At 37.3% G+C, this 13,079-nt stretch overlaps 1 protein-coding gene across 1 annotated transcript in view; it reads left to right on the top strand.

The window, feature by feature from the left end:
- The window catches only part of Stam (signal transducing adaptor molecule), a 52,200-nt gene extending 39,736 nt beyond the window's left edge, over positions 1–12,464 (top strand). The window contains exons 11-14 of the mRNA XM_048460670.3: positions 54–108; positions 861–1,014; positions 4,207–4,382; positions 9,370–12,464. Coding sequence (XP_048316627.3) covers positions 54–108; positions 861–1,014; positions 4,207–4,382; positions 9,370–9,649 — 665 coding nt within the window. The 3' untranslated portion in view covers positions 9,650–12,464. The remainder of the gene's footprint in view (positions 1–53; positions 109–860; positions 1,015–4,206; positions 4,383–9,369) is intronic.
- The last annotated feature ends 615 nt before the right edge of the window (positions 12,465–13,079 follow it).

The following is a 13,079-nucleotide window of genomic DNA, read 5'->3' as shown; positions in this document are numbered from 1 at the left end:
AGTTTACTTTCTTTTCTTGTCTTTTCTTATTCCTCCAAAAATTGCCATCTTAGCGATGTGTCACCAGATGGGACCTCTCATTGATGAAAAACTGGAAGATATTGATAGGTAAAGAACTTGTACTGTATTTAAGTTGTGTATCTTTGTCTCTGAAACCATTTCAGTAAACTGCCATTTTATAAAGGTGTTCCAGCCTGCAAAGGTGACTCACATGGTAAACTGCCTGTCACATAACCACAAGGACCCAAGTTTGGTCCTTGAAGCCCACATAAAAAAGCAGGACATGGTGGTGCATGCCTATAAATCCAGCCGGGGCAGTGAGGGTGGGGAGAGGAAGGAAGAGGTAAGGTGCAGATAGGCAGATCCCTGAGGACTCCTGCCCAGCCAGCCAAGGTGCATAGATGAGCTTCAAGTTCAGTAAGAGATCCTGTCTCAGAACTAAAGGTAGAGAGCCATAGAGAAGATAACCCAATGTGTCTCAGGCTTCTGTGTGTGCATACAGCTGTTACGTACACCACACACAGAGACAGTACTTTAAAGACCCATTCTTTTGTTCGCACCTTGATTTGAGGATTTAGACTCATTTGCCCTTTCTTGAAAAGCAAGGCCTTCTCCATCTTCCTTTTTTATATAATTGTGCTTACTAAAGTGGCATTACCAAAGCCCACAGTCTGCATCTGTTGATAAATAAAGAAATCTAGAGAGTTCCAGGTACAGTCCAGCATGGGACCTAACCTGAACATGTTTTATGTCACCTGAGAGCCAAGGGAGAAGGGTCTTTTTGTCCCATCTGTGGTATTTAGAGTCACTATTTAGAACATTGTGTCCTTTAGCAATCAAATTATTGTGTAATGTTTCAGAAAACATTCAGAACTCTCAGAACTAAATGTGAAGGTGATGGAAGCTCTCTCATTGTATACGAAATTAATGAATGAAGATCCAATGTATTCTATGTATGCAAAATTACAGAATCAGCAGTATTATATGCAGTCATCTGGTGTTTCTGGTTCCCAGGTATGTTTTGTAAAACCCAGGGGTGTTATGCAAATTCTTGAATATACTTGAGATGATTTAGAATGTCTGTTTTTGTAAAATGCATGATTGTGTGTGTGTGTGTGTGTGTGTGTGTGTGTGTGTGTGTGTAACACATGTGTGTTCTGGGCCCCTTGTTTGCCAGAAGAGGGTGTTGTTTCCCCTGTAGCTCGATTTACAGATGATTTTGAGTTGTCTAATATGGGTGCTGGGAACTGAACTTGGGTTCACTAGAAGCAGGACATGCTTTTAACCACTGAGCCATCTCTCCAACCCCAAATGTGTAATTTATTCAGCATAATGTTTACAATAAAAATGTTAATAGAATTTTTAAATTCGCAAATATATAATGCTGAATATACTAGTGTGTGTGTGTGTATATATATGTACATTTTTAATTTTTTTTCTTGTACAGGTATAAGTAGCAAAATTACCCACTAAGTAGTTTCCCCCCCCCAACGCTTTTTCTTTTAGTAAAGGTATTTTGATCCTGCCCTAGACCTGTAGTATCAAAGCCTTTAAAGTTTAGGTTCATATTATAAAATTTCAGGCTTGGTGGTTAAAGACCACTGGTTGTTCTTCCAAAGGGCGGTTCAATTCCCAGCACCCATATGGCAGCTCACAACTGTCTGTAACACCAACTCCAGGAGATTCAGCATCTAGATAAATCACAAATGCATATAAAATAAAGCTAAATAAAAAATTATTAAAAAATAAACCTTCAGTTTTTCTATAATTTTTTAAAAAAATCTAATATTCTGAGTGTCTACAGTTTTTTACACTGAACTACTTAGGTTAAGTGTTCTTTTTATGATTTGTTTTTATTTTGTGTGCATTAGTGTTTTGCCTGCATTTACATTTTGTCTGAGGGTGTTGAATCACTTGGATCTGGATTACAGACCGTTGTGAGCTGTCATGTGGGTGCTGGGAATTGAACCTGGATTCTCTAAAAGAACAGCCAATACTCTTGACCACTGAGCCATTTCTCCAGCCCTGGTTAAGTGTTCTTATTCAAGAGGCTGAGAGTCAACCTTGAGTTATGGATATGTTTATGACATAGATTATGATTATGTTTTTAAGGGTATTATATAATTATCTCCAGCTTATTAAGTTGGATTCACTAAATATATGCAGCCCTTTATATGTCAGTCATGTTTTAGTTAGACTGATAAAAGCCCCCAAAGTAAAATGTACCATTTCCAATGGCTAAAAAAATTGTTTTAAACAAAAAGTGAATGTTTACTTACCTGTAAGAAGAGTACCTAAATGTGTGAGAAAAATGAGAAACTGTTGAACACCTACAAAATAGAATATTTATGTGTACACTCAGAGCGGCTTTCATGGGGGAGCTGCTCCTCCTTCCATTATCCCACATGCATTCAACATGGAACACCTTTTCCTCTTCCTACCCAAGACTGTTCAAGAGCCCCCTGGGCCATCAAGTAAGTTTTAGGTATAATTAGACAAGAATAATAAAACGTAGCCATGAGAACTTGTTTAGCTGTGCTTATCATGGAGACCTTTGGGATTCTGATGCATATCTGTAACATTTAATGAAATAGAGGGTGATTTCCTGGTGATTGTGTTAATTTCTTAGCACATGAGAACAATTTTTATACAATGTAGACAGTAGAATGTCTATTCAAATATATAAATAGACTTTAACAGTAACTAAAAGAATGTTTGAAGACAAACTGTTTAAGATTTCAATGAGCCATGGTGGCTCATACTGGTAAGCTAATTGCTAAAGAGGTTGGCTGAGCTTATGACAGTACATAACTGTAATCCCAACATACAGGATGAAGCAGAGGCAGGAGGATTTTGCATGTCTAAGGCCAGCCTGTACCACATAGTTAGACTGTACCAAGCCAGTCAGGGTTGCAACCAACCTTCTTCAGAAAAAAAAAAAAAAAATTGGAACTTCTGTCTCTTTACATTTAAATACAACAACAAAAAGAACAGCTTTTAGATATAAGAATTGGCAAACAAGCCTAGCCTGCTGCCTGTTTTTTGTTTTGTTTTTTTAAATATTTATTTATTTATATTTTACATACATTAGTGTTTTGCCATGAGTGGTAGGTCTCCTGGAACTAGAATTACAGACAGTTGTGAGCTGCCATGTGGTTGCTAGGAATTGAACCCGGGTCCTCTGGAAGAGCAGTTAGTGCTCTTAACCACTGAGCCATCTCCCCAGCCCCTGCCTGTTTTTGTCTAGACACAGCCCCTCCATTTGTCTTACAGACATTTATTTTTGCTTTGTAGCTTCATTCTAAACCTATAGAATTGAATACTTACAGTAGACTCTCTGGATTTTATAAGAGCATTTCTTAACCCATATCGTCAGAAGTTAGTATATTCTCTATTCATTAAATTAGTTTCTAAAATGTGAGTTATAAATACAGTCTGGAGCTATAAAACAATGGATTTAAGTATACTTCCAAAGTGTTGGGATTCTCATATATTAGAACTTTTTCATGCAGTTCTGATCATGGTTTTTTCTTCCCTAGATCCTCCCACCTCCATACTCCCCCAACTCCCAAACAAACCAGAATAGAAATTAAAAAGACCTTTTGAAAGACCAACATGGAAACTATATCATTAATTTAGTATTAGATGTATTTTTTTACTGCTTCTATGTGAAATTAAAATCTGTTCATGTAATACTTAAAAATAAAAATTTGTAATAGGAAGTTGGTTCAGTGAGTAAAGTGTTTGTCAGACTGGATGATTCCCAACTCTCTTGTAAATGCCAACTGGACATACTAACCTGCCTGTAATCCCAGCATGTGGACATATAGAAGGGATCTCCAGAGCAAGCTGTCTAGCTGTAGTACCCAATTAGGTGAGTTTTGGGTTCAAGTGAGAGACCCTAGCTGTTAGAAGGTGGAAAATGTTCAGGAAGACATCTGACATCAGCCTTTAGCCTCCACATGCTCCCACCTACTCATACATACACACACATTTCTGAAAACATACATATACTTTTAAAAAGATTAAAAAATCATCAGTCTACTAAAAAATGTTTTTCATAAAATTCCAGCTGGTACAATAACATTTAAAAGAAGTTCTAAAGGAGTAATGTTTGCTATTTTTGTAACTGAATGTCTCTGCTGAATAAGTTTGAAATAGGCATTAAAATTGAGTAATGGAATGTTTCCTTATCACCTTTTGTAGGTATATCCAGGACCTGCTCAAAGTGGTACCTACCTGGTTACGGGGAGTGCACAGATGAGCCATCTCCAGAGCTACAGTCTGCCCCCAGAGCAACTCTCTTCCATCAGCCAGGGAGCAGTTCCACCCTCTGCAAACTCTGCTCTTCCTAGTCAGCAGACCCAGGCTTCTTACCCAAAGTAATTTGATTATTGGTTATTGGGGGTTCATGTTAAAATTCTTTAATTGATTCCCGTGGTCTATAATCACAAGCCTGGGTGAGAAAAACTGGAGGCTGGCGTTGCTCCCCGTCTGTAGTGTACAGTGGGTTTTCTAAGAAGCCAGCCTAATGGTTTTTCTCACAGCAAGAAAGGCTACATTTTCAGAGTTCACCAGCACAGTGTTTCTAGGTAGCAAAGGCACACTTTCTAGAAAGCAGTAGTGTCTGCAAATGCTCCTATATGCACCTCACAATTGTAGTACCCTTCCACAGAGTTGTGAGCTTTAAAACAGTTAGGTTGTCGTGTTTAGAATGCTAAAGTGACTTTAAGGAAGGTAATGAAGCCTAGAGCTCAGAGGCTATGGTGAAGATCCAGTTCCATGCTTTATATTTAACACTATTGATTGACTTACCCTTAAAATAACCTATGAGAGAGATACACTGGCATCTCCATTTTGTTAATGGAAAACTGAGATGTGGACTAAGGTTCCACTTAACTAAGATCTAAAATCAGGCATTCTGGGTCCAGAGATTGCTACATTGCCTGCATACTGAAATTCTTTCTCACAGTGTAGCACGTTTGGAATGATAGTATGTGTGTATGCATCATTAATATGCTCTGGGAATGTACTAAATGTCCTGTAAACGCTTGCTTGTCTCCCTTTATGTTATACTCTTCTCAGTTCACAATTCCACTGTTTACCTGATAGCCATGGCTAAACCCTGCAGTTTATAAAGCTCTGTTTTCTTATTTCTCCTCTGTTGTCTGTTTATCTTGACAATGAATATATAACTAGTTATTAATCTCCAAAATAAATCTTTTCCGTTCATATCTTGATGTTATCATTGGATATTAATAATTTCTTACCTAATCACCATGGCTGCACAGCTTTTTTGCCCACCATGAATCAGTCTGTCCATTTACTACATAAAAATGAGTTGCTCATTGACGAAGACTCTAGTCTATTCATTCTGCAGTCCTCATCATTTTCTCCAGAGTCTCTCTCTCTCTGATCTTGTCATCCACCTTAATTCCGTATGCTCCAGCACATGCCGGTCCTTTTGCCCTTCCTGTGTACACCTACAGGCCCTACTACCACATTTTTGTTGCTTATGGAACATCTTCCCTGTTTTTACTCCTTGGAAATATACAAATTGGATATATTTTCTTGGAAAACTTCCTCAAAGCTTAAGGCACCTAATTTATTGCATAATACATTACATATTTTATATATCTCCTCCAACTAGACAGCATCTCGAAACTAAGAAACTAAGTCATATTTGTATAGGAAGCATATGTTCACTGTTTTCTTTTTTTATTTTTAATTGAATTTTGTTTTTCACAAGTATTTCCAGGTTTGTTGAATTTATCACTCATTTTAGGTGTTGATATTATTGAAGACTTTCTGTGAAATGAATGCTTTTAAAGTTAATTTCTCTTTATTATTTCCATCTTTCTGTCATATTTTTTAAAATTCTTCATGGTTCCTAACTTTGGAAATACACGCCTATACCAAAGATTCTCTTCTTTCAGGAGACCTTTCTTGACTGCCGCATTTCTAATTGAAATAGTCTCATATCAGTCACTTTAAAAAAGATTGCTTTTGTTCGTATCCCTCTTCTTCTGTATGTGTGCCTGTTCCTCCTGTCTGTGCCCACTCCTCCTGTCTGTCTGTGCCTGCTCTTCCCCTCTGTGTCCTGGTCCTCCTGTCTATGTCCTGCTTGTTTGTTGTACCTGTGCCTCGTCCTCCAGCCACACACATTTCTTCCCAGTGCTGGGGATCAACCCAACCTTATACACAGGCAAGTTTTCAACCACTAGTCTATGCCTCATCTTAATTAAATTCTTGTTGCAAAAGGAGTGGCGGGCTGCGTTTCCGCCGGCTCCCCGGCTAGTTTACACCCGAAATAATTACACAGAAACTGTATTCATTTAAACATTGCCTGGCCCATTAGTTCTAGCCTCTTATTGGCTAACTCTCACATCTTGACTGACCCATATCTAATAATCTGTATGCCACCATGAGGTTGTGGCTTACCTGCATGAGTCTAGCCAGCGTCCATCTCGGGAAGGGGAATCATGGCATCTGCCTGACTCTGCTTTCTTTGTCCCAGCATTCTGTTCAGTCTACTCCACCTATCTGAATTCTGCCCTATCAAAAAGCCAAGGCAGTTTCTTTATTAACCAGTGAAACTAACATATAGAAGGCCCACCTACTCCAAATTCTTAAGCATCTATTTGGTAGATAAAATAATTGATAAATAGACGCACAAGCTATGGTGACTTTATCACTTACTTTCCTCTCAAAATACTGTCACCACTATAAGTAGATTTTGAAAACTGCATGAGTACCACCTCCTGAGTGAGCACCTTCTGAATGGCTATGGGACAGATGTCTGAAAAGCTCTTAATTCTAAAACTAAAACTGTGTGTGAAGGAATAAGAAATTGTCTCCTGTGACTGTTCCCTTATTGATTCTACAGTACAAAGTTGTTAGTCCTGAAACCATATACATACAAACAACAAAAATGGATTCAGCAGGTTGTATTTATATATTTGTGCACACACATATGTATGTAACAATAATCAGAGGGGGAAAAGCTATCAATTTGAGAGTAGGGAGCATGGGAGGGACTGGAGAAAGGAAAGAGGGGTGTATAATGTGTGTGCGCTTTTGTTTTTTGTTTTTATTCAAGACAGGGTTTCTCTGTGTTGCTTTGGAGCCAGTCCTGGAACTACTCTTGTAGACCAGGCTGGCCTCAAACTCACAGAGATCCGTCTGCCTCTGCTTCTGCCTCCTGAGCACTGGGATTAAAGGCGTGAACCACCACTGCCCGGCATGTGTGTGTTTTATTTTATATTTTTTGTATATTTTTTTTTTAAAAAAGAATAAGCAAAATAGCCTTCTATATGTATGTTCAAGAGGACTAGGAAAACCTGCTTGTCAGTCAGTAAAAATCTTTCTGGCCTGGAAAGCTCAATCAGATAACAGCATCCCTGATTCACCCTGGGCCTTGCTTTTTTGTTTTTGCTGTTAATCCTCCGTTTGCTCTGCTAGCAGTTGCCTTATTTTTCCTTGTAAGCACACATTTGTCTATACACGTATAAATATAGTATAATCAGCTCATATATTAGAGTCTTTATAAAACCCACCCAAGGAATTGAAAAACTGCAACGACTTCTATCTTAATTTAGCATGTGATAAACTACTAAGTGTCGTCATTAATGCTTTAAATATTACATAGTCACTGAGTTCATGGTATAAAATTGTGCCCTGTAAAAAGAGGGAAGAAACTCAGTTCTAGCTCTTAAGACTACCATAGTTTTTTAAAAGACACATAAAAATGGCAGTCACCAGACAAAACAACGACAGATATACAAGCAGGGTCTGATGGCACCGAGAAGCAACAGATAGCGATGAAGGAAGGCAAAAATGTTCTAGAGAAAATGAATCCAAGCTAAGAACTAACTAGAGAACAAGAAGCCAAGAAAGGCAAACATTTAAAGAGCATGCCCTACAGAAAGCACCTGTAGAGTGCACATATGTTCCTTCAGCGGCAGCATTCATGTTCCACTGCATGTAAGGTCAGGCACATAAGGATGTAGATGCTCATAGGTACGGTCACAGGTAGATGTGCTGGTAATTGCTGTGTGTGTGGAGGGGGTGCCCTTAGACTGTTTTACTTTTATTTAGGGAAATAGGGAGATGGTCATGCTTACATCTCATCAGTCCATTGTAACTATTCTGTCAAGATGCTGCTGATGTCCATGTTGCCATATTTTGTGGTCATTTCACAAGTCTCCTACCTTGCTTTACACATTCCCTTCCCTATTTTTAATGTGTTTCAGGCCACTGTCAATTGGCTTCCCTTTTTGCTTCCTGCTCCTCGTTTGCCCTTGCCAAATGCACCTTTGTATCAAGAAATCTTGGGCCCATTGTATGGACTGCTCTGTTCTGCTCAGTCATTTCCTAAAGGTCCTCTGAATGAGGACTCTTTTTAGTGTCTGTTTTGACTCCTGTTCTCCCCTGGGACTACAGACTGCATATACACTGTTTTCTTGAGGTGTCCAAAATCATTCTTTGTTAAGTTGCCCACTCTTCTCTTGTTCCAGTCAGCTATAGTCCAAGGTGTAGTTTTCTCCTTTTAGTAAGTTGCCATTGCAGTTATTTTTATCAGTTACAAAACCAGACATTCTAGACTACTTGGTCTGTTATCGGATTTCGATGGCACTTTCTTCAGAGTAGGGTGTGACTCTTCTGTCTCCACTGTGACTCTGGACACCTGTCATTTCTCACATCTGTTCCCGTTCCCATGAGCCTATCAAAATACAAGTCATATCTCATTACCTTTCTCCTCAAAAACCAACAAGTGTGTATTTCCCTTCACTCACAAGCGTAGCCCTGTGACTTTTAAGGTCACTGAATCTTCTGCAGCCCCTTCTCTACCCTGCCACTTAATCTCTTACACCACTTATGCTGTATGCTCATCTGCTACAGTTGCATTGGCTTCCTTTTTGTGTCTTGAACATACCGCATTCTAAAACCTCAGAAGCTTCTTTCCCTTAGCCTAATGTGTGCTTTTCTAGACTGCTTATAATGGTTCCTGTTCTTTCCTAAGCTTTCCTTGAATAACGCCTTATCTGAAAGGCCTCCCTCTTGCACCCTACATAAATGAGAATCCTTTGTCCCTGGTATTATTTACCATGTTCTATTTTTCTTCACTGTGACATTAACCATTGACATACTATAAATTTTGTCTTTTTTCTCCCACCAAAATACAAGCTCTTTAATAGTAGAAACTTATTTTTCTTCCTTCATAGTATCCCAGTGCTTCTATAACAGTGTGTGACACTTTAATAAATTATCAAATGCATGTAAGTGGATGTTTAATAGTTTTCATGTTTATATCTGAATGGGAACACAATTCATTATTTAGTTTAGCTAATTGTTTTCCTCCCTCCACAGTGCAATTGTTAGCTCTGTTCAAGGAAACTCGTATCCCAGTCAGGCTTCATTATATAGTCCTGCTGCTGCTGCTGCTGCTGTTGCTGCTGCTGCTGCTGTACCTGTACCTATTCCTGCTGCTGTACCTGTGCCTGCTGATGTCACCATATACCAGAACGCGGGACCTAATATATCCCAGGTGCCAAACTATACTTTAACATCATCAGCCCTGCCTCAAGGAGGAGGAAGCCAACAGCCACCTCAGCCACAGCAAGCATATTCTCAGAAGGCTCTGCTATAGGACTTGATGTTCCTCTTGGTGGCATGTTTTCTGCTGAATGCCATTGACAATGTTAGGAGATTCATTAACATCCTAAGATTTGTTTTTCCTCAGCTTATAGGAATCTGTCTTGGTCAACAAGTTCAAATATTCAAGAAGGTAGAACTGTCTTCAATTTGCACTGACTTTTTAGAGGTCTGCCCCTTCCCCAGAGGAATGAAACTACTTACAACATTTATTTCCTTTCATAATATGAAGAATCGCTACAAGATTATTATCTTGTAAAATTACCTGATCTGCAACACTCAAAAGTTCAAAAACTGCTGTGGCAAATGTTATGTACATATATTGACATGTAACTTCATTAGTGACCATTTGAATTACAATGGTGATCATGTGAATATATTTAACACTGTTAAATTAATTTACATTGCTGTTTTATTTTAATCATGAACAACTACCATGTTTGCTAATGTTTTGTGTAAATTTAAGTACACTATCTCTTTAAGCTGCAAGAGAACCAAGTTGTAGCACATTGACCCGAAGGCATTGTTGTCCTGTTGTAGTGTCACATTAAATCGAACCTTCCTTTTACTAATTGTGAGCAAAACCTATGTATGTTATGTCTTTCTGTAGCTTCTGCCCGCTACTGGCTGTCATCACACCAGCATACAGTAGCCACATTTTTGGTGCAGTTAGAGGAGAATAATGTTCCCTTTAAACTTTTGTATTTTGGCATGATGTTCCAGGTATTGTGGACCATGAGACAAAAATTAGTCTTTATATATTATTTTTAAAGAAGTAATGTTGATTTACTTTTCCCTAGTTGAATGTGGTGATTAGATTTTAAAGCGGTATTCTGTTTTCTTGGTAGCAGTGACACCAAAGATAGAGGCAATGCATAGAAAGTTTTCAACGGGAAAAAAATGAACTAACACTACGTTTTCAGAGTCTCTTGTAATTTTTAAGATCAAAACAAAATTTGATTCACTTGTCTTACCCCACTAGTTTTTTAAGATATGTCTTTGACACATTGTATCTTTCAATTCTCATTAAAATGGCTATAAGTAGGTGTTTGAAAGTAATTTATATTCCTGACTTTTTTTAATAGTTTATATATTTATTATTAAGTTTCAAACTGGAGTTTTTAAGTTTTTTCCTCTTTCTCTGTCTCATTTGTAGTTCTATTGAAATTGTTTTTGCTTCTAATTTAGGAGTAATTTTAATGAATTATTTTAATCCATACAAAAAGGTTTTCCACTGATATTTTAGTCATAAATATTTATAATTTCCCTGGTTGTACTATACCAGTGCTTAAATAATCTAAAATTTCGGTACCATATTTAGTTAATATAGTTATTATATTAGTTATTTAGTTAGGAAAACTAAGTTTTCCTCTTGTGAATGCAAATTACATTTTCATTTCCAAGACGTGTCTATTTCTTTTTTTGATAAATGACTTCATCTTTGACAGATAATCTTAAGGGTGATTAATTCACAGGTTCATATTTAAAGCTCCTTTTCACCCTTAATTTTACTTGAGTTTAAAGTATGTCATCATCATATAGTAAAGTTTTTAATTTACGTGTCACGTTTTAGATATTTCTAAATAAAACCTTGCTAGCAGTTAGACTATAATCTTTGTTCCAATTTAAATATGGTTAAAGTGATATACTTTCCTCTAAGTCATATTGTATTTTCTTTTTATTTTAATAAGTTCCTGTTTACAACTATATTCCCACTTTAATTTTTGATATCTTTGTGTTAAAACATCAACAAAATATTTTTTAGTATGCTTCTACCCTATAAGTTCATTAGTGGCAAAATGAAAAAAGTTACCAATTTTGCAATGCATATATGTTTTTATTATGTGTTACAGTGTATAAAGAGTTGAATGAGTGATTGACTTTTTCTAAGTGACATTACTTGGTTAAGTGTGCAAATACTTGGTAGAAAAATCCAGTGAAAATGAAGCACTGGCCTTTCACCTTCAAGTGGCATGACAAGGGTAGACGATGGACTAATTAGGACCACAAATAGTTTTGTTTTAAATCCCATGCAAGTTGCATTTCGAGAAAATCTTTGCTGTGTGTGATAAATGATACACTAATTCTAGCACTCAGAGGTAGCGACAGGTAGATCGCTCTGTGAGTTTGAGGCCAGCCTGGTTGATAAAGTGAGTTCCATGCCACCCAGGCTACATAGTGAGACCCTGTCTGAAAAAAACCAAATAACAGAAATTTTCATTGACTGCTGTCTGTAGTGGTCTATTTCATCAAAATTTGGATAGCTGTCAATGAAAAATTTTAAATCAAAGTATCTATAGAGTAAATGTCAATGAAGAAACTTTTTGGTTTATTCTTTTTAAGTCTGGGAAATGTTTCTGTGAAAGTGACAGCTAAATGAGCCCAGTGCAGCCCTGTTCTGTGCTGCAGGCCCTACGCAGCATTGGATGTGATTATGTCGGTGCCCTGAGGCTAGCCAAGTGTGGCTTGTGCCGTGCACTGATGATTTTATAGACGTTCCTGACCCTTTGGTCTTCTGTCACTGTTACCTGTCACCCCCCTACTTGGGGATGAACATTTTTCTAATATATGGCCAGAGATGCCCTTCTTATTAATTACTTCTGAAATATTTTTTTCTTTTCTCTTTGCTTTAATACTTAAAGTGTTCAATAAATCAGCATCATTCATTTTTAATATAGAGGACTTACATGTGTGACATCTGCCTCATTAAACTTGAAAATCTCTTTTGTCTAGTGCTTAAGTTTGTGTTAGATTGATGCCCTACGTAGTAAACTGTGCGACTCTAATAAATTGTAGAAGTTTTTTCCTAATATGAGGTTTATTGGTATAATTGGTCAACTTCACCCAATATACGTTAAAACCATTGTTTTAGTTTTCTTGCCTGTTACCTCATTTTACTTACCAATTATATTATAATAATAATCGCTTCCTGTTAAAGCTTTTTATGTTAATAACAAAACTTAAGTTTAAAATTTTAATTCATTTGTTGTTTTCCAATGATTTTGTTAGGTTTTTAATTTTTGGTTTTTTTGGTTTGCTGGGAGTTAATAACCGCCTGTATCTTTTATTGTGAAGAATATGTAGAAGAAACAATCTAAAGTGGTGTTTTCAGTTATCTGTTATCTTAGAAGGTAAGTAGCAACTACTGTATTGACTGGTGCTGTGGGTGGTGCTTTACCCAGCAGCCGTCTGCACAAGAAGTTTCAGTCCTACAGAGAGGCTTCTGCACCAAAGACTGAAAGAGTAAAATGTTGACTACCCAAACATCCTTCTTTTACATTTACTATTGCTGCAATTTGCTTTATGTCTTTGTGTGTATTTATGTACATGTGTATTTGTAGGTGTACATGTGTACACACACACACACACACACCCCTACTTTATTGAATGCATAAAAATGCTACAAATGGAAGCTGTATGCATGA

The sequence above is a fragment of the Myodes glareolus genome, chromosome 14 (genome assembly GCF_982192425.1).
Source record: "Myodes glareolus chromosome 14, mMyoGla1.1, whole genome shotgun sequence".
NCBI lineage: Eukaryota > Metazoa > Chordata > Mammalia > Rodentia > Cricetidae > Myodes > Myodes glareolus.
The sequence above is the reverse complement of the archived record's forward strand: the minus strand, read 5'-3'. Positions and strand labels throughout refer to the sequence as shown.